Source organism: Saimiri boliviensis, chromosome 1 (genome assembly GCF_048565385.1).
Source record: "Saimiri boliviensis isolate mSaiBol1 chromosome 1, mSaiBol1.pri, whole genome shotgun sequence".
NCBI lineage: Eukaryota > Metazoa > Chordata > Mammalia > Primates > Cebidae > Saimiri > Saimiri boliviensis.
Window position 1 is genome coordinate 69794070 of NC_133449.1, and position 27733 is coordinate 69821802.

General features: G+C 37.8%; 1 protein-coding gene across 1 annotated transcript; it reads left to right on the forward strand.

The window, feature by feature from the left end:
* Positions 1–220: 220 nt before the first annotated feature.
* DNAAF10 (dynein axonemal assembly factor 10) lies at positions 221–27530 on the forward strand. Its single transcript, XM_010333523.3, has 8 exons — positions 221–516; positions 9917–10017; positions 13404–13534; positions 16615–16716; positions 19295–19410; positions 20391–20525; positions 23087–23184; positions 26204–27530. Exons 1-8 carry the CDS (start codon positions 334–336, stop codon positions 26409–26411), a joined length of 1074 nt encoding a protein of 357 aa, XP_010331825.1. The 5' UTR covers positions 221–333; the 3' UTR covers positions 26412–27530.
* The last annotated feature ends 203 nt before the right edge of the window (positions 27531–27733 follow it).

A 27733-nucleotide genomic window follows, 5' to 3' on the forward strand; every position in this document is an offset into this window, starting at 1 on the left:
GTGTAGGCTGTCCTAAGATACGCCTGATGCTCATCGTCTCACTCCAGCCACGCCGCTCACCGCCCAAGTATTTTGTAATCTCTAATATGTATTTGTGCTACAGGCAGTGGGTAAAGGCGATAAACACATTCGTTTTGTTGTGTTACATTCTGCGCGATCGCAGGCGCGCATCTGGCATTATCTGGAGACAACTACAGCCAACTTTCTAGAGCATCTGGGGTAGAGTACGGAAAGCAGGAGGGACAAATTGCCTATGTTTGCAGTCCGGTTTCCAGGTTGGTGTTTTGGGGGGCTCTGGGTGTGGCGGTTGCCGGAGCTGAAATCGGCTGGACCATGTCGGCCTTCGAGAAGCCTCAGATTATCGCCCATATCCAGAAGGGCTTCAACTACACGGTGTTTGACTGTAAGTGGGTGCCCTGCAGCGCCAAATTTGTGACCATGGGCAACTTCGCACGGGGCACCGGCGTCATTCAGCTGTACGAGATCCAGCACGGGGACCTGAAGCTGCTTCGGGAGGTGGGTGCCGGGTCAAGCATCTGGACTGACATTGGGGGCAAATGTCTGCATTTCCCTTTGCCAGGGCCTTTGTCCAGCGTCCCCGCAAAGCACAGCTTGAGCCGCGCGAGACCAGAGAAGCTGACCGCCGACTGAGGAATGTTTCCTATTTAAAATGTTTATGCTCATCCGCGGGCTAGTTCCTCCGCGCCCAACCCTCCTGCCACTCCCAGTGCAGTCCGGCCAAAGCGGGCATCAGGATGCCTGCAGTATAGTTGGAAGAGGCACCCTAACACATTCGACAGGTATCAGTTGAGTGCCTGGTATTCCCAGGCATGTCAGTGGCAATGTCCCCGATCTCATGGAGTTTATTTTCTAGTGGGAGAGATACTCAGTTCAGTAATCAAAGCAATGATACGAAAACACAAACTGAGATGACTTGTCTCACACAAAGCAACACGGTAACGGTTCTCTGAGAGTGAAAACAGATTTGGGATGAGTAAAAACAGATTTTGGTATGTGCAGAAACCAACTAGGCCAAACAAGGAGTAAAGGACAAGGTTTCCAGAGCTTTCTGCTCAGTGATGGGAGGAAGTTTATCTCCTTAAGAAACTAGAGGGGTAAGCAAGAACCAGATATTACAAGATCTGTAGGACATTGAAAGGATTTATGCCTTTTTTCTAAGAAAAATGGAAAACGATTGAAAGGATTTAAGCAGGGTGTGGAAAGATTAGGTTTATAAGTTGATTGCTAGCGAAAGAATTAGAGAATAATAATCACTAGCATTTTATAGCTGTTTATAGTTTTTAAACATTCTTGACTTAGGTTACCTGAAAGAAAAAAAAAATCAGTCATAATCAGATCAGAGTTGTAATAGATTACAAGTGCAGGGAAGGTTAAGAACTCTGGGGATCAAAATTTATGGAGAGAATCGGCTTGGAGGTAGGGACTACACTGATAGATAAGGGATGAATACAGTTGTTTGGACTGTTAAGCCTAGAATAGAAAGTATGTAAGACCCCATCCCACTTGGAATTTCCCTGAATAACAAACATGAAACATGGCCTATTCCTTTTTACCTTTCCTTATATTGTTCATTACTCTTAGCGTCCAGTAACCTGTGGCTTTTTTTTTTTTTTTTTTTTTTTTTTTGAGACAGGGTCTCGCTCTGTCACCCAGCCTAGAGTGCTGTGGTGCAAACACAGCTCACTGTGACCTCCACCTCTCTGGCTCAAGGGATCCTCCCACCTCAGCCTCCAGAGTAGCTGGGACTACAGGTGTGTGCCACCACACCTAGCTAATTTTTTTGTACCTTTTTTTTTTTTTTTTTTTTTTTTTTTTTTGGTAGAGATGGGGTTTCACTATGTTGCCCAGGCTGGTGTCCACCTCCTGGGCTCAAGCAGCCTGCCCGCCTCGGCCTCTCAAAATGCTGGGATTACAAGAGTGAGCCACCACACCCGGCCACCTGTTGCTATTCTAATGTGTAGTTCAGATTATCTAATTTATGATGTCCTTCCTGATTTCTACACAAAGTAAAATTTATTTGTATTGCATTTGGGGTTGTTTTTGTTTTTTATTGTTGTTTTCTTTTTTTTAGAGATGGCGTAGTTCTGTCACTCAGTCTGGACTGCAGTCGTATTGTCATAGCTCACTATAGCCTAGAAATCTTGGGCTCAAACCATCCTCCTGCCTCTGCCTCCCAAAGTGCTGGATCAGGTGTGAGCCACCATTAAAAAGAAAAGGCATTTAAAGGATTTTCATTTTTTATTTCGTTTTGAGACGGAGTCTTGCTCTGTTGCCCAAGCTGGAGTGCAATGGCACGATCTCAGCTCATTGTATTCTCTGCCTCCCAGGTTCAAACTATTCTGCCTCAGTCTCCCTAGTAGCTGGGATTACAGGCGCCTGCCACCATGCCCAGCTAAATTTTTTTTGTATTTTTAGTAGAGATAGGGTTTCACCATGTTGGTCAGGCTGGTCTCGAACGCCTGACCTCAGGTGATCCACCCGCCTCAGCCTCCCAGAGTGCTGGAATTATAGACTTGAGCCACTGCGTCTGGCCATTCATTCCTTTTTCAAAGAAAATGGGACATGATTGAAATTTGTCTTTTTCTTTCTTTTTTTTTTTTTTTTTTTTTGAGACAGGTTCTCACTCTTGCCTAGGATGGAGTACAGTGGCAGGATCAGGGCTCAGACTTGTGACTTTTTAAAATAAGAATAGGCCTCGTGCAGTGGCTATGTCTGTAATCCCAACACTTTGGGAGGCAGAGGGGTGGATTGCTTGAGCCCAGGAGTTCAAGACCAGCCGGGGCAACAAGGTGAAACCCCGTCTCTACTTTTTGTATAAAAAATAAATAAAAATTAGCTGGGCATAGTGACATGTGCCTGTAGTCCCAGCTACTTAGGAGGCTGTGGTGGGAGGATCTCTTGAACCCAGAAGGTCAAGGCTGTAGTGAGCCATGATTGCACCACTGCACTTCAGCCTGGGTGACAGAGAAAGACCCTGCCTCAAAAAAATAATAAAATAAGAATATATGATTTGTACACATTTCAAAAGTACACTTACTTCATCAAGTGGAGTAGAGTGCTTTGTCTTTCGTAGAGATGCTAGGGAATTTCAGCAAATTTTAAAAAGATAATTTTCTCTTGTAGCAAAAGTAATATGTATTTATGATAGAACATTTAAAAAATTATGATAGGAAAATGAAGAAAATATCACTCATAATCTCAGTGCCAGGAATAACCACTACGTGTATTTTCACCTGGATCCTTTGGGTCTTTTTTTTTTTCTACCATGAATAGTCTGAGAACACACTATTTCAAGGTACTGTGTTTAACAAGGACCAAAGATATTTAAAAGTTGAGTCCTTTCTCCTAAGGAGCCTACTGTCCAAGAAGAGGATAAAACTAATGCAAGAATACGTTTAAGAACTTATATTGTGTTTGGCTGCTCTGGCGAAATGGAAAAGAATATAGGTTAAATATTGGTCCAGTAACTCCCACTCTTTACTGTGCATCAGGATCATATGAGTGCATTTTCTGCTGTGTGTGTGTGTGTGTGTGTGTGTGTGTGTGTGTGTGTGTGTTTTAAAACATTTGTGCCTTGGTCCCACCCTTAGAAATTCTGACACAGTGGTACATATTTGTTGCATCTAGAGTAAGGTTTAGAGATTAGAATTTTTTTTAAACTTTTGCAAGGTGATTCTAAGGAGTCTCAAGGCTGAGAACTATTGAGCTAGATGGGTCATTTATGAAAATACTAGGAAACAGACTTGATTTATCATTATAGAACTACCACTAAGTCACGTGCTCCAAAGCTCACGCATCTTTGTTCTTTTTTTTTTTTTTTTTTTTAACTTATCACTCACTTGGAGCTCACAAAGCCTGTGCATCTAAGAAAAGAAAAGTAAAGGAAGCATATCAGTCTTTGTCGAAGTCTTTATCTTAGTTCTAAAAGGATAGACAAGGAATGGAGGGCAGGGCCTCCATGTACAGTTGAGCAGTTTTTTGCACCACACAAAGGTGTCTGTCTGGCTGAGTGATCAAATGTGAGCTAAAAGCTCTTTTTCCTTCATCAAGGCTTACATGTGTAAGACTTCATCGGCCTATAAAGGGCATCTTTTTTCTAATTGGTACAAAGATGCCATATGGAGTAGGGATGGCCCTGAAAAATGGAATCACAGTTGTAGATGTTTATATTATAAAAAATAGCAATAAACTAATGAAATTTGCTTTTTTAGCCCCTGTGCTACTGAATTTACTGCCTGTTAGCATTTGGTTGGCTAGATCTTTTAATGTTAATTAAGTAGTGCCAGGATGTGGAGGAGGAAATACTGACAAGCTGTACTAGACCCACCCACATATGGAATAAAAATAGCTCTCACAGGAATTATTGATCTTGAGCTTCTTTAATCATTTTTACTTCTTATTGTAGCAAAGAAAATGAACAGCCAGGTCATTTATGACCATCATTGATGGTCATTTTCAGTATCATATAGCAAAAATTGTTAGTATCTACTGATTTTCTTTGTTGAACAATTTTTGCAAGATAGAGCTTCATTTTTTAGCCATTTTTAGCCAATTAGTTTTCTAGCAAGAAAAATTTTGAGTAACCACCAACTTCTTTTCATCTTTCCTTTTCCATAGATACAGTATCTAACGGGGCTAAGAGGGAACCCTTTGGTGAACTGTGAAAAATTAACTTTTACTAGTGACCTCTTAATTTAGCTGCCATTATCATTTCCATGAATATCAAAGGAAAGAAGAAACATCCCTGCTTTTGTAAGTCCATTTGGCAACAGAGCTCAGCCCTTCTGAGCAAAGTTCAGTCCTTAGTGCACACAAATGATAAATGTTAGTATGTTTAATATATTCATAATACGTTTAATATGTTCAAAATATAAAATTTGAGTTTAATTTGGTTCTTGCACAGCAGACCACTAGTATCTATAAATATCTTTGTGTTTCTTTAGGAAGAGAACAAAGAACATGAGGGAAGCATAATATCATATATTGATATCTTGTAAAGATAGATATGAATGAAGGTAAAAACCAAAGGACAGCCATCTGAAAGTAGGTTTAATTCATGCCGTGTACCGTTTAGTTCAGTAATCGAGACTGAACATTTCCGTGATACTTCCAGTGACTCTCAGGTTTACAGAATGGAGACTCCAATAATAAAATGCTTATTTAATTGATTTATATATAAGCCTGGAGGCAGGCTGGTTTAGAAGAAAAAGCCTGGATTCTACCTGGCTCTTGGGACCTTAGTCACTCAGTGCTCTGAACCTGTTTTGTCATCTTGAAAACATGTATTCTGAACACGTAGTTTGCAGTGTTGTACATATTAGAAAGAAAAGGAGTGGTTTAGACTGGAAGAACATCTAGAACATACCTGATATATAGGTGTTCAATAGATGGATGCTATTTTCATGATTGCATGTCAGTGACACCAGAAACTGAACTGTTTGTCAGAGTTCTGGCACATGAAAGTGTGGTAGAAAAGGGAGAAAACATAAAATGAACACCAGCCCTGGTTTGTCTGTCTCTAGTGTTAGGGCTGAGAAATTCATGGACGGTCATTTATACCTTCATTCAACAAATTTTGAGTGCCTGCTATGGGTTAAAAAATTAGTCAAGGCCCTGCTCTCATGGTGTTCACATTCTAGAAAGGGCAACACAATTGCATGAATAAAATAATTTTGTTGGTAAGTGTAATAGATGATTAAACAGGGTAAGTGACAGTAATCTAGGGGTTCTTCTTCAGATTGGAAGGGCAAGGAAGACCTCTTTGGGGATGTGGCGTTTGAGCTGAAATCCAAATGAAGAGAAAGATAGTGGCATGGTGACCTGGGGAAAAGTAGTCCAAGCAGTGGGAATAGCAAATGCAAATGGCCTGAGTGGAAAAGACCTTTGCAAGCCTGAAGGACAAAAAGCAAGCTGACTTGTATGACTGGAATTAGTAGAGAAGGCTGGAAACAGGAAGTGAAGTCACAGAGTGACAAGACCAGATCTCAAAGGGCTTTGTGCCTTTTGTATACCACAGGTCTTGGTGCCACTCCTATGAGTCTGTGCTTCTCAGTATAGATACATTTTACTTCTTTCCTTTACATTAGTAATAAAGACACACTTTTAGAAGGGATGCAGTGACAAATGTGAAATGTATAGAGCCTATTGTGTAGGTTAGTTGTCAGTTTGGTTTCTTTCCTTTGAAGGTAGCAATTCTTGGACATACACAGGTGTCAAAGAATCTGCACATTACGTGCTGTCTTTTGGAACACCATAAAATATTGAAGTAGTCAGTTCTATCTCTGCACAGGGAAGAGATTTTCAGCAGAAAAATCCGACTCTATATATATTTATATATTCTGACTATTTATATATATGTATGTATATATTCAGATTTTTACATCACAAGTAACCACACAGTTTAAAATTTTTTTTTTTTTTTTTTTTTTTTTTTTTTTTGAGGCAGAGTCTCTCTCTCTCTCTGTCGCCCAGGCTGGAGTGCAGTGGCGTGATCTTGGCTCATTGCAACCTCTGCCCCTTGGGTGTCAAACAGTTCTCCTGCTTCAGCCTCCCAAGTAGCTGGGATTACAGGCACCCGCCACCATGCCTGGCTAATTTTTGTATTTTTAGTAGAGACAGGGTTTTGCCATGTTGGCCAGGCTGGTCTCGAACTCCTAACTTCAAGTGATCCGCCTGCCTTGGCCTCCCAGAGTGCTGGGATTAACAGGCATAAGCCACTGTGTCCGGCTCAAAATTTTTTTACTGATGGTCGTTTGCTAGTATTTTCTACCAGGCAATTTAAGACATTTATTTTTAAAAAACATTAAAATTTGAGAAAAACACATCCATCGGCTTTTGTTCTTGGTGAATTTTCTAATTAATGTATTATGTTAGTAACAGATCAGTGTGTTCCAGGAGTATAGTTTGAGATTCTCTAAAGGACCTAAAAGTGAAAGTTGGGTAAAACAACAACAGGGAGGAAAGTTTTTGCTTCCAGGTTTTTATTACCAGCAGTAAAATTTTAGAAGACTGTAGGGACCAAAGAGCCTTGGTTAGTTTTTACCTCTTCCATGGCCTAGGAAGCATAGAGACCCTCATCAGAGGTTTTAGGGGATGGCAGTGGAGTTCCGGGAAGCAAAATGCTTTAGCTGGTTCTGGGGAAGAAAATGGGCCACCAATCTTCCCAATGCTTCTTAGAGAAAAATGTTCTCAGAGAATTGGATCAATAAATGATGCAAGGTCTCTACAGCTCCTAATCCCCTGTCTCCTGGAACCACATTGCTGTGCATGAGGACCACCAGCTTCTTAACCTCAGAGGGTCTGCCCCCACCCTCTGCCTCAGAAAATGGAAGCCATTATCAATGGCTTAGAGCTGGCAAGATCCAGGTTTGGTATGAGACCAAGGGAAGGGAGGGGTGGGTAGCCGTTTCATCAGTTGGCATAGGTTGGAATTCTGAATTAATTTCACCATAGAAATTATGCCCTAATAGTGATTAAGTGCTTTACCACTGTTAATATATTAATATATTATTTCAGGTGCTTTTATTTGGGGAGAAGGGAAAGGTGAGGAAAACAAAAATTGTTTCCTTATAACATAAGTTAGAAACTGTGTGCTTTGGTAAGTTGACAAAATTTTGATTCTCTGTGTGATCCTTTGCCCCATTTTAAGATACTCTTTTTCATAATATTGAGAAAAAGTGGGAATACATGAGTATTAATTTTCTGGTGCAGGGAATGACTGATGCCATCTCCGACCACTTGTGCATTAAAAAGAAAAGCATTCTGTGGTTCTGTGCTTCTCATCAATAAGGTCTTTTACAAACATGTTACTGTAGATGACTGATTTCACTTACTAGACAATTCTGAGAGGGTATGAATGCTTTTAGACTTGGCCACATAGTAACTGCTAATTTATCCAGATCCCAAACAATGGGAAAGTTCAATAGTCTGGGAGTTTCCAAAGCCCTGTACCATATAATGGTATCTTTTGAATCAGAGAAAAATAGTTGTTATAGTTTGTGTTAAGTGAATTTTATTTTGTTCTTGAAAATTGCTATGTATACCTTACATGGATAATATATCCCATATGGAAATGCCTGCCTAAACACTGGAAGTAACAGGGAAATTATTTTTAAAATTAGTTGAAACAGGTCAACCTGGGAAAGATGAAAAGAACTGACAGGTTACAAGGGAAGATGTCCTGGAAACTGGAGAACCTGCAGAAGGAATAAAGTTTATCCAGATGTATTGTTAAATGAAACAAATCAAAGGACAGCATTCTATGATCTGCCTTGTATTGAAACAAAAGCATGTGTGTTTGTGAATGCATAGAAGATCTAGAAGTTGCCAGGCACGGTGGCTCATGCCTGTAATCCCAGCACTTTGGGATGCCGAGGCAGGCGGATCACGAGGTCAAGAGATCAAGACCATCCTGGCCAACCTGGTGAAACCCCGTCTCTACTGAAAATATAAAAATTAGCTGGGCATGGTGGCACATGCCTGTAGTCCCAGCTACTCAGGAGGCTGAGGCAGGAGAATCACTTGAACCCGGGAGGCGGAGGTTGCAGTGAGCCGAGATCACACCACTGCACTCCAGCCTGGCAGCAGAGCAAGACTCTGTCTAAAAAAAAAAAAAAAAAAAAAAATCTAGAAGGTTGGGGATTACTTCTGTAGAGTGTTAAAGGGACTCACTTTTCCTTCCATACTTTTGTTTGAATTTTTATAGGGATCAGGTATTACTTTTATAAACATTAAGAATGTAAAAATGTAAAAATGGTTAGAGTCTAGGAGGAATAGTTTTTCCCTGTTAAGGCTGACAGTCAATGGGAAGTGTTATATGGCAAGAGTGTGGTGTGGGGCAGATGTCAGTGGACTCAGCTAATTCCAGATTCCAGAGATCTCAGGAGCCAAGGCAGCAGGAAAAGCAGTTAGACTGTAGGAGGGACTTTGGTAACGTGGGCAGGTGGAGAAATAAAAACATCAGGAAGTAAAAGAAGGTGAATGGAAGACCCAGGGAGGTGTGGGAGTGGTATAATGAGTATGTGTATTTTGGAGGAACCAGATAGGAACTGATATTTGAATTGTAAGCTTTTTGAGGGACTGGCCAATCTCATTCATCTTGTATCCTTTTTTGCCTCGTTCAGTGACTTGCATGTGGTAGGAACCATTAAATGCTGAATGTTGCATGAGTTGGGCAAATCTGTAAAGCTCTGTGCTTTGGTCTCCTTTTATGACAGGAGGGTATTGTGTTAGATCCTCTCCCAAGGACCTTTTTGGCTACATGATCATCTTCACTTGATTTCCATAAGCCCCATACCTTAAATAATATATCAGTATGTGGTGGTTTTACTAATGTGATTATATGCAATACTTGGAGCAGTAGCCTTATAGAGTAAAAAAACCTCAAAAGATTGGCTGACCTATACTAATAGGAGTGCCTTGGTACACACAGGTTTCTAAATCTCTCTGCATTGAAAGGCCCCAGAGAAAGTGGGACATAAGCATCTTCAGTTTATAGGATTCTACAGGGAAAACTATAAGAGACACATAACATTTTTGTTCCCGTAGCCATCTGGAAAGATAACATCTTCATTATGTTCTCATTTCTGCTGAGGATCTTAAAGAATTTCACATGAAATGCTGAAACATTCATATTTGCATTAAAGATGATAGCTCTGTCAGTATTTGAATGTCTCATTAGTGAGAGGAGAGGAAAGGCAAATTAACTCTTTCTTTTTGACAGTTACATTAAAAAAATACTAAAGGAAAAAGCTGATCATTTTCATCAGAAGATGTTTTAATTGCCTTTTATATTATCTTATTTAAGTGCCATAATAGAGCCATAAATATGGTATTAATAGATTGTAAATATCTGCTTACATAAATAATATATCCTGTCTTCCCCCTTTCTATCAAGATTGAAAAGGCCAAACCTATTAAATGTGGAACATTTGGTGCAACATCTTTACAGCAGAGATATTTAGCTACTGGAGATTTTGGTGGAAACGTTCATATATGGTAAGATGATTTAGTCAGTATTCAGACAGATGAAATAAGCAATTTATTTGATAGTTTCAGTACTCTTTTTCTGACAGAGAGGATTTTAATTTTAAAGTCTTTCCATGTTTAATTTTAACTAAAAATATGAGAATTGTCTCTTATTTCTGTATTATTCAAAATCCATTAAAAAATGCTAACCTATTTTCTTTAGATGTTTTGGATAATATTATCAATACATATTTTCACAAATGTTGTTTGGTGCTAGCATTTAATGCCATGTATTTGTAAATAAAGATCTATTCCCCCTCCTCCTTTAAAAATACAGTATATAAAAAGCACATGAATAGCACTGAAAAATTAGATATTGTTTATATTTCAGCAAGAGACTAAGCACTGCAGAAAGTTTGTTTTCTAAAGCTTTAACATCTAAGCACAACTTCTTAGAAACATATCTGTTGAACAAATCCAAATAAACTTGTTGTGAATTGGGCAAAATCACAATTCTGCCAAAAGCCTTTTTCATGTTTTACCTAGAGTTATTTCGTATTTAGAGTGGAATGAATTGAAATTCCTTTTTAATTACTTTTCAGGAAAAACTATTATTTTAATCATTTAAAGTATACAGCAGTATTCTAATATATGGAGAAAGTTCTAAAGTGTTGTAGAAGAACTATCTTTCCTGCATCATGTTTTCTAGTGTGAGCTTTCTTGATTCTCACTTAGAACCTGCTACTTTATAATCATATTACTTTAACATATTTGTCTGTCTTAGAATCATAACATTAAACAAAATGAAACGAGTTTAATGTCTCCTTGCTTTAACTAAGTAATAATTGAATTAGAATTTATTCATTAGTTCTTAACATGCTTCGTCATATGCTTCGAGAGATACTGGGAGAGAGGCGAGTTTGAATGCTATTTTTAAAAGTAAATGTATTTCAACACAAGAGTATTCAAAATATTAAATAGTACCATTGACCATCTTTCTAATACAGTTTTCTAGTATAGTACAGATATTACCAACTTACTTTTGTTGATAAATCTTTTTTTTTTTGGAGATGGAGATTCACTTTTGTTACCCAGGCTGGAGTACAATAGCGTGATCTCGGCTCACCGCAACCTCCGCCTCCTGTGTTCAGGCAATTCTCCTGCCTCAGCCTCCTGAGTAGCTGGGATTACAGGCAGGCGCCACCATGCCCAGCTAATTTTTTGTATTTTTAGTAGAGACGGGGTTTCACCATGCTGACCAGGATGGTCTCTATCTCTTGACCTCGTGATCCACCTGCCTCGGCCTCCCAAAGTGCTGGGATTACAGGCTTGAGCCACCGCGCCCGACTGTTGATAAATCTTATAATTTCATGTTAAAAATGTTTTAAAGTCAAAAAGAAAAAAGAAAAACAAAAAAAGTTTTAAAGTCTATAAAATAGTAAAATAGTTACTTCAAGTAGAACTACATCTTGTTTAATCTCTTGATTAGTTCCTAATGATGGTATAAAGATAAATGTCATCTCTAAACTAGGTTGAAATATCTCAATTTTTTTTTTTTTTTTTTTTTTTTTTTGAGACAGAGTCTCACTCTTGTTGCCCAGGCTGAAGTGCAGTGGCATGATCTCGGCTCACTGCAGTCTCCACCTCCCGGGTTCAAGCGATCCTCCTGCCTCAGCGTCCCGACTAGCTGGGATTACAGGCTCCTGCTACCATGCAAATTTTTGTATTTTTAGTAGAGATGCAGTTTTGCCATGTTGACCAGGCTGGTCTCTAACTCCTGACCTCAGGTGATTCACCCACCTTGGTTTTCCAAAGTTCTGGGATTACAGGCTTGAGCCACCATGCCTGGCCACCAATTTTTGATTAGTAAGGTTTTACTAGTAAATCTTGGCCCAATAATAAATTGAGATTATATTTCATGAATAGCCATATTCACTTTTAAAATCCACAAGTTATTGAAAACTGAATTATTAAGAGAAATGTAAATAGAAGTTCTAGTAGAAAAGCAAAAGACGGGGAGAAATGGAGATGGGCAAGAAAAGGAATGTGTAAGGATCACCAAGTCAAGCCATTCATTGCCCAGCAGTGCAGATGTAATACCTTCCTGAATGCCTTTCTGTGAATTGACCTATTAGACAAACTTCAGCTAGTCTTACAGTAATATGTATTGTTACCAGTACAATGACACATAGAAAAATATGTTAGCAGATGAAAATTGGTGTGTACCTCAGTGGGAAAATAGTATATTTTAAAGGAAGAAATGTGTACAACGTGAACACTACTCATATTTCATCCTTGCTTTTTTGAGACAGAGTCTTACTCGTTTGCCCAGGCTGGAGTGTAGTGGCATTATCTCTGTTCACTGCAACCCCCGCCTCCCAGGTTCAAGCGATTCTCCTGCCTCAGCATCCTGAGTAGCTGGGATTACAGGTGTGTGCCACCACACATGGCTAATTTTTGTATTTTTACGAGAGATGGGGTTTCGCCATGTTGGCCAGGCTGGTGTCGAACTCCTGACATTTGGTGATCACCTGCCTTAGCCTCCAAAGTGCTGTGATTACAGGCATGAGCCACCACACTCAGCCATCCTTTAAAATGTCATAAGATCCAGCTACTGAGGCCTACTTTTGAAGAATTTTATATCACTTTGAATTTAAATATATATTTTAGATAGAAATATACTAGCTGCATTTTAACAAAAACCTTTACATATGGTGGATGGAATTTAACAATGAGTATGATGATTTAGTAAGGCCAGCTAATGATGTCCATCCTCTGTTCACCTCCCATACTTTTGTAACAGCCACTAAAACCCAGAATTGAAAAAAACCATCCTGAGAGCCAACTCCTCAGATACATGGCTTTTTTGGTTTTTTGGTTTTTTTTTCTTTTTTCTTTATTTTATTTTATTTTTTCTGAGACAGGGTCTTGCTCTCTCACCCAGGCTGGAGGGCAGTGGCATGATCTTAGCTCACTGCAGCCTTGACCTATCTGGGTTTTACTCTATATTTGAAGCAGTATTTTTTCAGACTTCAATGTACCACAGTCATTGTTTTTGAGACCCATCTGAGATCCTGATTCATTATGTTTGGGGAGGAGCCCACGAATGTACATTTATTAACAAGCGCACCTGGTAATTCATCTCTGGGCGTCTTGGATAGATCGTCTTTGAAGAACACTAAGTAAAGTGAGCTCAGGATTGGAATTCCAAATTGAATGATGACAGTTCTCGTTGGAGGCTTGAAAGAAGTTGAAATGGAGAGAGCATTTCAGAAGTACAAATAAATGTGTAAACTATCTTCATAGCAAAACCCTAATTTCTAAACCAAAAATCTAACCATAATATATCTTTTTAAATTTTAGTAGTGGATTCAAATGTTTGAGACGTGGTATAAAAAGCTGTGTTTGTTGTTTAGGAATTTAGAAGCTCCAGAGATGCCAGTATATTCTGTAAAGGGCCATAAAGAAATTATAAATGCAATAGATGGTGTAGGTGGACTAGGAATTGGAGAAGGAGCACCTGAAATTGTGACTGGCAGCCGCGATGGTGAGTCAATGTATTCTATGCATTTTATTTATTTATTTTAGTGGGAATCTCTATGTAACAGAATGTCCTCTCTGAGTAAAAAAATCTCCTTCAGTCACCTTGACTCCCTAAATCCAACAGTCTTGCTTCTAGTTCTTTAACAGGCAAGTTTGATTGCTTGTCCCTTGATCGTTTCAGACTTTTGAGTATTTTGAGATAGATTCATAGCACTTAATACTATTTTAGTGTTGAACTGGTTCAACTACTGACAATGATGGTTTCCTCTAAACCTTGAAGGATTTAAAATGTCTTTACAGGTTTTTGAGGCAGCTGACAATATAATGTGGGTGGCAGCTTTTCATTTTCTTTCTTTAAGAGGCAGAATTAGTACTTGTGAAAATTGTCATATTGACAGCTGGTTGAAAACTGAAGTTCTGTGATCCATCCACTAAGCGTTACAGAGAATTGCAAGGGCACCAGCTCAGCTCTTCCACTGTGCAGTGACCAGCAAGGGCCAGGTCTTTTGGTGTCCAAAATGGTACTGCATGACTTTAAGAGAGTCCAAAATTTTGTTGTTTCACAAGGGTACATGAGAAATTTGGTACCTATTGTAATTGATTTGGCCAATTATTTAGTGGCTGCTCAAGATCATGAGGAAATTGCTTTAAAAGAAAAATGACATACAATTTTCTAATGGGTACTCAAGGGCAGCTGTGTTTTAGAAATCACTTATTTTTTTAATCATAAAAGCAATATTGAGGAATAGAGGGAAAAATAACATTCAATCTACCAAACTACCACAATCATTAGATTCTTTTCCTTTTAGGTCTTACATATAATTTTGCATAGTTATAAGTATGAATATGAATTTATATCTTAGAAACTTTTTTTATTTAATGTTTTGTCATATGCAAATATTGCTGTTTCCACAATTATTTTAATGACTATATAATATTACATCATATGACTATTCTTAACCATTCCTCTATAATAAGCCTTTGGTTTGCTTTTTTTGTGGTTTTATGAGAGTGGCTTAAAAATAATGAGTAAATGAGTATTGTCATATATGTTTCTCTTTTGGAATAAACATTTTATGGTTTTTTAAAACATGTATTGGGCCAGGTGCAGTTGCTCACACCTATAATCCCACCATTTTGGAAGGTCGAGGCAGGTGGATCACTTGAGGCCAGGAGTTCAAGACCAGCCTAGGCAGCATGGTGAAACCCTGTCTCTACTAAAATACAAAAATTAGCCACATGTGTTGGCATACACCTGTAATCCCAGCTACTCGGGAGGCTGAGGCACAAGTTTTGCTTGAACCTGGCATTTGGAGGTTGAAGTAAGCTGAGATCACGCCACTGCACTCCAGCCTGGGCAACAGAGTGAGACTCCGTCTCCAAAAAAAAAGTTTAAAATTTATTGGCAAATGTTCTAAAGTACCTATTTATAGTCAGTTACAGTAGATGAGGTAGATTTCCAGTCTACCCTATCATCAATGATTTTCTTTTTCTCATTCCTTATTTTATAGACAAAATGGTATTCCATTCCAACTTGTGTTAACTTTTTTCTCTGTTTACTAGTTAGTTTTGTTTTATGAATAGTTTATGTTCTTTGCTTATTTAACTATTGCAGACTTACTATAAATCTTACCAATTTGTATAAATCCTGTAGAGAAAGATAATCTCTTACCTCTATATATGGGATTTTTTCCTATTTAGAACAGACTCTTGCTGGGTATAGTGGCTCATCTGTGTAATCCCAGCACTTGGGAGGCTGAGGTTGGAAGATGGCTTGAAACCAGCTTGGGCAACTTAGGGAGATCCCATCTTTATAAAAACTCTTAAAAATTAGCCCGTTGTGGTGGTGTAGTCCCAGCTACTTGGGAGGCTGAAGTAGAAGGATCTCTTGGACCTGGGAGGTCGAGGCTCCAGTGAACCATGATCACACAACTGGATTCCAGCCTGGGTGACAGAGCAAGACCCTGTCTCAAAATAATTAATAAATTAAAAGTAAAGCAGCCTCTTAATGATCAACTTTATTTTATCCCTGGAAATATATCTAATGTTGTACTCCACCTTTCCTGAGTTATTTTCCTTTTAAGGATTTTTTTTTTTTTTTTTTTTTTTGCCCTTTTCCTATTCTCTCTCAGGTATATGCCTTTGAGCCATTTTATTACATGCATTTGCTTTTCTTTTAGGTAATGACACTATTTTAGTAAGTAGTCCCATAACATGAATTAAAACAAGGTGGCTGAAATTAAATTGAAAATTTATTTGTTAATTTTATTTGACATTTTCCTTTTCACTATTGCCACAGGAAAATTAATTGTATATGAAGTAGTATTTTAGGCTGGGCACAGTGGCTCACACCTGTAATCCCAGCACTTTGGGATGCTGAGGCAGGTGGATCACCTTAGATTGGGAGCTTGAGACCTGCCTGGCCATTGTAGCGAAACCCTGTGTCTACTAAAAAAAAATACAAAAATTAGCTGGGTGTGGTGCCATGCACCTGTAGTCTCAGCTACTTGGTAAGCTGAGGCGGGAGAATGGTTTGAACCTGGGAGGCGAAGGTTGCAGTGAGCCAAGATTGCTCCATTGCACTCCAGCCTGGGTAACAGAGCAAGCAAGACTCAGTCTCAAAAAACAAACAAAAATGGTATTCTAGAACTCATATAAGAAACCATTAATTCGAAATTAGAGTATATACATGCCAATGGTTAAATGGGTAGTAAGGAAAAAAGTAAAAATTAAAACAACACTGGTATTTTCCCTAATAAATAACACATTTATTTTCGGCTCATGATTTGAATTCTGTAACATTCACATTTGCCTTGACAGTCATCACTTGTCGGTAACTTAGGAACACTTGTTGGCTTTTCTGTGTATCTGTTAATTTGGAAATCAAGTCAGATAGTCACATATGGGTCATATCTCTGGTATTAAATACAGCTTACCCAATTAGAAGTCAAAACAGTGTGAATATTTTCACACGTCATAACATCTGTCATATTGCCACAAACACAGGAAGCCATAGAAGAATGTAGAAAAGAAACATGATCGTTCAGTTTTTAATTTTTGCCAACTCACTTTTATGCATACCAGGAACTGTGAAGGTGTGGGACCCCAGGCAAAAAGATGATCCTGTTGCTAATATGGAACCTGTACAAGGAGAAAACAAGAGAGACTGTTGGACTGTGGCATTTGGTAAATTATGGAAGAATTCTTGCTTTTGAATTATCAGATGGTAATAAGCACGGTGCTGCAAGAAATTCCTAGTAGTCTCTATAATCTGTTTTGTCGGTTAGTCTAATAGTTTTCTAAGGCAAATATACATGGTGATTAATGTCAACCTCCGGGGCCTAGGTTAGAAATCTTACCTGCTACTTATTGGCTGTGTAGCCTGGAGCAAATTACCAAAGTTCCCTGTTCCTTGGTTGTTTCATTTTTAAAATGGAATTAATAATAGAATTTACTTAGTTGTGTTGTCATGAGGATTTAATAAGTTAATTACATGTAAAGTGCTAAGAATTGTGCTTATTATTATGTATTTCTGTTTAATTAGATCATATTGACCTAATTTAAAACCAAATACCATTAATGGGGTTAAGCCAAGCCTCAGTGCAAATAGTAACCTAACAAATCATACATTACACTGTATATGGAGTATGTTTATTTTCTAGAAAATAGTTTGCCATTACAAAATTATTTCTTATACATTCTGATAACTGTGTTCCTTTATCAATTTACTTAAAATGAATATTGATTTTGTAAGATGAATTGATATTTGTCCTTTGACATGGTTTGGATCTATGTCCTCACCAAATCTCATGTCAAATTGTAATCCCCAGTGTTGGAGGTGGGACCTGGTGGGAGGTGACTAGGTCATGAGGGCAGAGTTCTCATGAATGGTTTAACACATCCTCCCATATACTTTAAGTCATCCCTCGATACTACTTATAATACCTAATATGATGTAAATGCTATGTCAATCATTGTTGTATTGTTTAGGGAATAATGACAAGAACAAGAAGTCTGTACATTTTTAGTCTAGATGCAAATGTTTTCCCAAATATTTTCAATCCATGGTTGGTTGAACCCATAGGTGCATGGACCCATGGATAGGGAGGACTAGCAGTAGAGGAGAATAGTACCAGGAATATCCTTAGAGATGCCTCAGGACCATGGCCAGAGATGTTAGGACGGCCTGAAGATGTTTTTGACAGTTTTTGCAAGGAAGAGATGAAATCCGAGCTTTAGGAAAATGAACTAGTGATATTTAGCGGGAGTGATGAATGGCACAGGGAATATGAGTTCAGGAGCTCTTTGCGTGTTCCAGGGAAGACCTAAGTTACAAGCACTGAGAAGGGAGCAGAGTGGATGATTCAGAAGGTAATATTATGTAGAATGCATAGAATTTGGCAATCTGGGGGATATGAAGAACAAAAAAAAGATTACATCCAAGATGACTGAATTTTCAGGCTGATTGTGAGGTTAATAATGTCATTAATTGAAAAAAATTCTACAAGGGGTGGGATAGTTTGTAAGGTGAAATGGTAAGGTCATTTGGGGACATCATGAGTTTAAGACGATAGTGTACCATCTAGGTGGGGCCCACGGTGGAAATACAGGGCTGGAGTTAATGAAAAAAACGAAGTTAGAGACAGTAGAGAATGAAGGCTTTGGGATAAGATGCCCAGATAGCCTAGCACAGTGACAGGGGCCTCCTTCTCACTTAACACTCTTTCCTCAGCAAGAGGTACTTGGGAAAAAAATCCTTGAATTCCAGCAGGATGAGTTTAACTACAGATTATACACTTACTTCAGGTATGATGATCCACTCTACTAAAAATATGTCACAGTGTGCTACAGCTTATTTCAGATTTTCTTTTGAAGATGGAGTCACACCAGAACAACATTTTTTAGGATAAATTAGTTTTAAAGTTTCTCTTTGCATTCAAATATAGTTACTGCTAAGAAAGCAATAGAAGTATAACCGTGTTTATTCTCCGAGACCCCTCTGTGCTGGAGCTGTAGTTGGCCTGCCAGTCTTTGCAGATAGAGCATAAAGCATTTTCTTTAAATTGAATTCAGTAAATGCTTTCACATATCCCTTCAGTATGGAATTATAGCGAATGAGCTTATATTAGTCCAATTTTCATTGCATTCTTTAATTACTATAAAGGAATGCCTGAGACTGGGTAATTTATAAAGAAAAGAGGTTTATTTGGCTCATGGTTCTTAAGGGTATACAAGAAGCGTGGTACCAGTATCTGCTTCTGATGAGACCTCAGGAAGTGTCTGCTCATGGCAGAAGGCAACAGGAGCAGGCATGTCATATGGCAAGAGAGAGGGGAGGAGGGAGATGCCAGACTCCTTAACAGCCAGACCTCGTGTGAACTAGAAGAGTGAAAACTCACTTATTACCGCAAGGACTGCACTAAGCCGTTGACAAGGGATCCAGCCCCTTGACCCAGCATTTCTCATCAGGCCCCACCTCCAATATTGGGGATCATACTTCAACGTGAGATTTGGAGGGGACAAATACCCAAATTCTATAAGAGATTTAAACAAAACAAAAAACGAATGGATACCACATTAATAATCTTGATGTCCTGTCAAGATTGATAAGATGGGATTCTACCCAGTGTGATTTTAAGGTCTGATTTAGTATAAGTTAGGTGTGTAGTTTTGTTTTTTGTTTTTTGTTTTTTTTGTTTTTTTTTTAGCAATCTTTGTAAGGATGCATTTATAAGGATGTGAAATGTTGTGTCTTGATTTCCAGGCAATGCTTATAATCAAGAAGAACGTGTTGTTTGTGCTGGCTATGACAATGGGGATATCAAACTATTTGATCTTAGAAATATGGCATTACGGTGGGAGACAAACATCAAAAATGGGGTAAAGTACATGCTGATGCGTTTCGTTTCTCTGAGCATGTTTCCATTCACCTCTGAACTAAAAGGAGCACCCCTCTATTAACTCATCTCAGTCAACCTCTCTACCAATGGTTCTTAACCTTTTGGGGCCAAACCCATTTGAGAATCTAATGAAAAACCTGGATCCTCTCTTCAAAAAGTGAGCTCACACCCATATGTGGTATGTACAATGTTGGGGGAGTCACCAGCCCCTTCAGCCTGTCTGCAGACCCCTGTGGGCCATGTAGTAAGATATCAAAATAAGCAAGTAAAAGGCCTTTTTTTGCTAATATCAGAAAGCCTGAAACAGTAGTCACCTCCCCAGACACTCTCCGGTTATTGGTTTCTGAGTTGTACACCTTTAGCAAAGAATGTTGTTCCCTCTTGTTTTCTACTGTCAGCCTTGACTTATAACTGTTAAATACTGTAAAAAGTTAAATAATGATTTCCCAAAGGCATCCACTGAGCATGGGAACCCAACATAGTTTTGTTGATCTTACTAATGGAAAAAAAAAAATTTTTTTTTTTTGAGACTCAGACTTGCTCTGTCACACATGCTAGAGTGCAGTGGAGCAATCTCAGCTCACTGCAACCTCCACCTCCTGGGTTCAAGCGATTCTCCTGTCTCAGCCTCCCGAGTAGCTGGGACTACAGGTGTGCACCACCACGCCTGTCTAATTTTTGTGTTTTTAGTAGAGGCAGGGTTTCACCATGTTGGACAGGCTGGTCATGCTCTCCTGACCTCGTGATCCACACACTTCGGCCTCCAAAAGTGCTGGGATTACAGGCATGGACCACCATGCCTAGCTGGAAAAAAATTTTTATGGTAAAAGTTAAAAGAGAAAATGATGGTTAGAGTGTTTTCACATTATCTGATCATTTTAAAGCTGCTTTACTTAGTATAAAAGAGCCTCCTGAGTAATACTGACAAGACGACCAATAATGAATATTCTCTGTTTTCAGGTGTGTAGCTTGGAGTTTGACAGAAAAGACATAAGTATGAATAAGTTAGTAGCCACTTCTCTGGAAGGAAAGTTCCATGTTTTTGACATGAGAACACAGCATCCAACCAAAGGTTTTGCCTCTGTTTCAGAAAAGGTAAATATGACGGAAATGTCTTTCTATGAAGAAAGAATGATAGCTTGGTTTAGACTAATAAATAGAATTAGTCACCAAGGTTTCTTCCAGGTCTTTATGTGAAGGGAGCTATTTTTGATATATTCCTGTGATAACTTGACAAGTTTTTCTGTGCAAAGAGTACTTCCCCTAAGTTTATCAACTTTAGACTTCTTGATTATAATAAAGATCTCAGGTAGGTAGGAATCTTATTTTGTACTTTAGAAGCAATTAGAAGAAACCTAGCTGATGTTAGGAATTTGATCAACAAAACACACCCTAGTGTTTCCTAATAAGTATGTAATATTTGTGTTAATACCTGGTTATATACTTTTCAAAATATGACTGTGTATGTGATATCATTTCATTACACTTTATTTTTATATTCCAGTTTGCTGTATTAAATGAAATTATTTAACACACTGAGTACTGTGATTAATGTATAGTAGATGTTCAAAAATATTTTATTTATTTATTTTTACTTTGCCTTGCATTTGAGGTAGCTGAGAGGGAAATGTGGTATTATAGCGTTAGACCAATAGACAAGGAAAGCAGCACAAAGGGAAAATACTGCTTTAAAATAAAAAGATTGTTTCTGGACTGGGAGAATTACAGAAAATTCATGCAGAAAAGTCCTGTCATTTACAAGAAATGGATTGGAAATGTGATTTGAGCTTCCTCAAGTATAAAAAGAAAGATCAGTTACAGATTCTTTGTTTCGATAAGATTAAAATATGTAAGTTGCTCAGGAAGTTAGAATGTACTCCTTTGCTTCTGTCTCTCCTGTGGATTCAGTAGGATTTCTTGAACTGTCCTGTTTTGTCTCATTATTATTATTGTGTGTAAGTTAATATCCCTGCTTTATAAAAAACTAAATTCTTAACAAGCTAGCTATAAATTAAAATATTGATTTGCTTTTGTCGTTTCGGAATATATTAAGTATCAACAACATAGAGCACTTTTCTAAATTGTTCCATGTATAATTTGCAACACATAGTTCATTATCTATAAATTATAGTGTCATCTCCAGTTTTTTTGTTTTGTTGGTTTGGCTTTTTTTTTTTTTTTTTTTTTTTTGGAGACAGAATCTTGCTCTCTTACCCAGGCTGGTGTGCAGTGGCAGGATCATGGCTCACTGCAGTCCCAAAATACTGGGTTTAAGTAATCCTCCTGCCTCAGCCTCCCAAGTAGCTGGGAATACAAGCACATGCCACTACATCTGGCTAATTTAAAAAAAAAAAATTTAAATTAGAGACAGGGTCTTGCTATGTTGCCCAGTCTGGACTTGAAGTCCTGGCCTCAAGTGATCCTTCTGCCTCAGCCTCCCAGAGCGCTGGAATTACAGGCTTGAGCTACTATACCTGGCCTAAGGTGTAGTTTTTAAAAAATTATATTTAGTTAACCCAGTAATTACTAAATCTGCCAAATACTCTGATGTATTTTAAGAGGTCATTTCTCCCCTTGCTTTTTGTGTTTTTCTCAACTTCCTGAAGAAGAAGGGAAGTTTAAGCTACAAAATAAAATGTTTAGACAGCTTGAACCTAGTCACTGGGAGACTGTTACCCACTTATAATGTGTGCTTTGAGATAAGATTTTTTTTTACCTGCTAATGATTATTCTCTCAAAAGACTATTGAAATCAAAGGTCAAGACTAATCACTCACTAAAATGTGGTATACCACAATAGCCAGCCCCACTGCTTCTACAAAGCAGCAGCCATTCATTCATTCCCTCCTTCATTCTTTCTTTCCCTCCCTCTGTCTCTGTCTCTCTCCTGAGTTCCCCCTAGTTAATACAGTAGGGCCAGGATGGATTTACTGTCTGCTACTGAGGTGCTAACGAACTGTTAACCCTCCAGTAGCTGGTTTTTAATCTTTTTTGGTCTAATGTGAATGATAAAGGCCTTAGCTTATTATGACCATAAACATTGTCTATAAGTCCTCATGGCCCTTGTTTTGAAGACTGGACAAGTCAATGGCAATAAATGGAAAATAAGGCTCTGGAGCTATTAGTTCATATTCAGTCTATAAGAACTCTATACTTACTGCTCAGTTTTCTCATGAACCTCAAACTGTTCTGAAAACTAAAATGTGGTTTTTTTTTTTAATTCGGTCTACATTTTTTGTATATATATATATATATATATATATATATATATATACACACACACACAAAAGTACATATTTTTGTATTTTGAGCATTTTCCCCTTCAGAATGAACTAGAAGTATTTAAATATGTAACATCTATTTTCATAATGTATTTGGTACTATAAACTTAGATGGACTTTAAATCTAATACCTGTCTTTTTTTAAATCCAGTAGAACTTTGTTTCATAAAGTAATAAAGAGAAATTATGCTTGTTATAATTTCTTGTGTGCTCCTATAAATCTCTATAGCTGTTATAAAGAGGTTCGCCAGAAAATAACCTTAATTACTTTTATAACCGTTGAAATTAAGGTAGTAAAGCTTCTTTATTTGCAGGATTTCTCTTCCAGGGCACCATTTAGCATATAAACCAGTTGTGTGCCTCTCGTTCTGTTTAGGCTCATAAATCTACTGTATGGCAGGTCCGACACCTGCCGCAGAACAGGGAGCTCTTTCTGACAGCTGGAGGCGCCGGCGGCCTTCACCTCTGGAAGTAGTAAGTCTGCCAGTGCACACTGCTCCTTTTAAAGTTACCTGTGGGTGTAAAGTAGGATTAGATTGAACATTTTTGTCTTTTTTTTTTCCTGCTTTGACTTAGTTCCTTTTGAGATTATTTAAAACTTCATGGTGTTACGTAACTTGTTTTCTAAGCATTTTGTATGACTATACTTTATACTTAGTAAATATTAATCTTCTTTTAATATATTAAGTATATTTATCATTTCAGTTGTGTCTTCTAAGTATGAAAAAGTTGGCCCAAGACTTTTATCAGTCATTATCTTGAAGTGATTAGAACACTCACTGCCTCTAAAGATGGGAATAGGGTTCCTTGCCTCAGTTTAGATAACATCATTGTGATAGACCCCAGCAGAGCCTGAGGCTCCTGATTGGCCTCCAGGAAAGACCTTATCACTGATTTTGCTGTCTGCATATCTAGGCAGGGTGAGTTACAGTGAAAGCTGTTACTATGCATGCTACTCTCTTAATCCCAAGGGCACTAACTTAGTAGATTCTAGATCATTTAAAAGGTCTGATATCCTTGCTCAGGGTTGGTCTGTGAAAAGGAAAAAAAAGAAAAGAGAAACAAAAACTAAAGGTCTGATAAAAATTGTGAGTTAATGGTATTTCTGAATACTTTATTACCAGAGCAATATGTACTTGGGGAAAAATTACATGTTTCTTAAACATCACTCAGGAAAAAAATAGCAAGCCCATAAATGAAGGATATTTCAAAAATAAGTTTAATTAATAATATAAGAAGAAAAACACCATCTTCAATATATGTGGGACTTTTACATTTGCAAAGTTCTTCTCTGTTAGCTCCTTAAAGAAGCTGGAAGGGGTTCTGAAAAACCGGGCTACAATTGAAAAGTACTTTTCAAAGTACTGTGTGCAGAGATATCACTGACACAAAAAACCGAGTGAACGCTTTATTTTATTTTATTTTCTGACAGAGTCTCACTCTGTTGCGCAGGCTGGAGCGCAGTGACATGATCTCATCTCACCAGAGCCACCACTTCTCAGGTTCAAGCGATTCTCCTGCCTCAGCCTCCCGAGTAGCTGGGATTACAGGTGCCCACCACCACGCCTGGCTAATTTTTGTATTCGGGAGGCTGAGGCAGGAGAATTGCCTGAACCTGGGAAGTGGAGGTTGCAGTGAGTTGAGATCACACTACTGTACTCTAACCTGGGCGACAGAGCAAGACAGAGCAAAAGAGACTTTGTCTGTCTCAAAAAACAAACCAACAAAAAACCAGTATGGTTTCTGTGAGTGAAAAGCAGAGAAAAAGCTTGAGGAGTTCTGGGAGAATGCTGGGTAGAGAGATCATTTGCTACTTTCCCTTCTCCTGGCACCTTTGCCCATTGTTCTTCTCTGATCCTTCCACTCCAGTCTCCTCCCCACGTTAGGCTCGGCCAGTCCCCTTAGTGAAGCCGTGTGGTGGCACGTCATACTTTACTTGGTGACTAAACTCTCTAGGCTGCTTACTTAAAGAATTAGTCCCAGTTTTTGTTGTGATCCACACATGAATTTGTATTCCATGAGACACACAAACACTTTTGCAGCTGGAATTTTTTACTACAGTGGATTTAGTTCTATCAGTAAAGTTAGGTCTGTATGGAAATTCAGAGTTTAGCACAATGTAAACTTTACACCCAACCAGAACAGATGTCCAGTCTGATCTTCAAATTGGTTTGGAGTTTTGCTGTCAAGTATTGTACCAGCAAAGGGAATTGGTTTAAGTAAAATGATATTTAGCTTTATTTTCATTTGCCAGTCTGCCTTGGAAGTAATGCAATTAAATTGTAAATATTTATTGCCCACTGAACCAAGAGTTCCTAGAAGAAATTATCTAGTTATTCACGACTTGTTTTTTGAATGAAAAATCCCAACATGCTGATTTTTTTTGAGTATTTGAATCATACACACATAGGCTTATAAAACTTCAATAGATGATCTGGAGAGTTTAAAAAATCTTTGTTATCTTTTGAATACTAAATAATTGCAGACTTTGCCAAGAGATATATGAAAGAAGTCTGTATTTAAACTGTTTATTTATTTCAATGTTTTATTTCTTTTAATCAAAGTGATTTGTAGGGTTTGAGAGGAAGAGAAAATAGTAGATCATCCACCTGTAGATTCTTCTTTCATTTCCATTCTGCTTCTGATTTGCTTTGTGCTTCTTACATTCTTGGCCTTTGCTAGCATTTATGAAATACAGATGTTGTCATAATTAATAACTAGTAGGTTTTAAAAGGCCTTCTGAGGAGTAATACTTTTGTATTTTATTAGGAACACATCTCCATTGGGGAGCAGTGTTTTTTTCTCCCTTTTCAAATCAGATTAAATAGGATTTATGACTTTAATCTTCTTTTCTTACTTTATAAATTTGTATTTTCAGCTGAAAAAATATCAGATGTTCTCAGAACCAGTTTTTTCTTTTTTGAAACAGTTACATTTAGGTTTAACATTCCACCCTGTGACACCTTCCCATAGAAGTGGTACACGGAAGGTCCTTGGCTTGAATCTATGTAATGGAGCCTTGGGGTTAGAAGCTAGCATCAGTTTTTCATTCTGGAAGTGTTTAGATGAAGTTCTACAAATGTTACTTACAGCCATTGCCTTTGCACATTGTTTGCCTGTGGTGTCAGCAATCTAGAGAAAAATTACATTAAATAAAAGAGTATCAAAAGCATCAAGTAAATGTATTAAAGAATGCTAGATCAACCTAGAACTTTCATATATTAAAAGAGAAAATATAGATACATGCTGAACAGAAATGACTTTTAGAAGTTTTCAGTAGAACTAAAAATGCTCTCTTATAACACATTTTAGAGATAGGATTGATGTCGAAATTAGCTCTTTATTGGCAAACAACTCAATATTAGAAAGATTTTTAAAGTATTTATTAGTCCCAGTAACCAACTGAGAAATAAAGTCATTGAAGCATATGTATAGAAATAAAATGGTTAAAGCTAAGATTTATGCCCTCTTACCATTTTGATCTTGTTTTCAGTGAATACCCTATTCAGCGGTCAAAGAAAGATTCTGAGGGAATAGAGATGGGAGTCGCAGGTTCTGTAAGCCTTCTGCAGAATGTTACATTGTCCACCCAGCCCATTTCAAGTTTGGATTGGAGTCCGGATAAAAGGGGTCTCTGCGTCTGTAGCTCATTTGACCAAACGGTGAGAGTACTGATTGTTACGAAACTCCATAAAATTTGACTTCAAGACTTTAGACTTGAAACCTTCCAGAGGAACTCTCATAGAGTTTAAGATATGTTCTGGTATCCTCTGACCATCATTGAACAAAGCTGGATTTGGCTGATGACAAAAGGCCCCAGACACAAGCCTCTGGGCTAGCTGCAGCCTCTCTCGGGGTGTGTTTGCTGACCTGCTTGCTGCTGCACATGGGTGTCAGAAGCACCAAGTGAACTATCTCCAGGGCCAGTTCTTTTCTTCTCCCTTCCATTTGTAAGTCAGTAGTTGTCTATAATTAAACATATTTTAAATGTGTTCTATGTCCCTGAAGTTCCATATTTTATCTTTATGCTTGTGTTATGTTTTACTGTCTATAATGTGGTGGGAATAATTTCATTCGTTTTAAAAGAGATTGCCTTGGAAAAAAATTGAATTAACTTCATAAATACATTTTGGGAGATTTCATTGTCAGTAAGTTTCTGGACACAATATTGTATAAAATATCAAAATGGCACTGTTGGTCTAGGTTTGGGTAATTATTTTCAGCAATTTAATTCATAGAATGAAATGCTGTAATTTATAAAGAGTGCTTTTTCATGTAAAATACAGGAATTGAATTGGTGAAACTTTTGGTTATGGACTGGTAAGTGATGGTGAAATGTACAAGATTGTAGGGGTTTTATAGTCTTATTTTTGGTCAAACTTTATAAATGTGTTTTATGAATAAACTTCTGTTTTTGAAATCTACAGAAGCTTTGATTCTGTTACCTTAACAGTAGTAATGAAGTTAACATTGTCACATCATTTTACTTTATACATGCTTAATTAGTAGTTCTGAATTCACTTTGTTTCTTTAATGTTCACTGTATCTTTAGCTAAGCCTTTGGAATTAGTGACTTTATCACTGTTTCATTAAGCCCACCCTCCCCTGCTCCATTCAAGACAATGCAGCCACCTAAAACATTCGTAATATGTAAAATTTATGTGGTTTCAGGGGATCGTGGAGAGTCACTTGTTTGGAATATTAAGTTAAGACAATTAAGGTTTTTCAGTTTTTTTTTTTTTTCTAGTTTCCCAGTGTTTTATAGAACAGTGCTGTAGATATAATTATGAAAGTAAAAATTAAATTGAACTTTAAAAACACTTATATCTGCTGGGTTTTTTTTAATTTGCAAAGAAAAAAATTGGAAATTTTGTGGAAGTCTCTCTTAGAACGTTTGTATTTGGTAATAGAGTCAACAACAATAAATACCTGTATTTTATTAAAACTAAGATGTCATTGATACCACTGATGCTATACCATTCAAGAGAACAGAGCCAACTAAAACATTCATAATATATAAAAT

Coding starts and splice junctions, on each gene's coding strand:
- DNAAF10 (XM_010333523.3), top strand. CDS start 334: ATGTCGGCCTTCGAGAAGCCTCAGATTATCGCCCATATCCAGAAGGGC. Junction 16,717..19,294: donor CTGTTGGACTGTGGCATTTG/GTAAATTATGGA, acceptor CTTGATTTCCAG/GCAATGCTTATAATCAAGAA. Junction 19,411..20,390: donor AGACAAACATCAAAAATGGG/GTAAAGTACATG, acceptor CTCTGTTTTCAG/GTGTGTAGCTTGGAGTTTGA.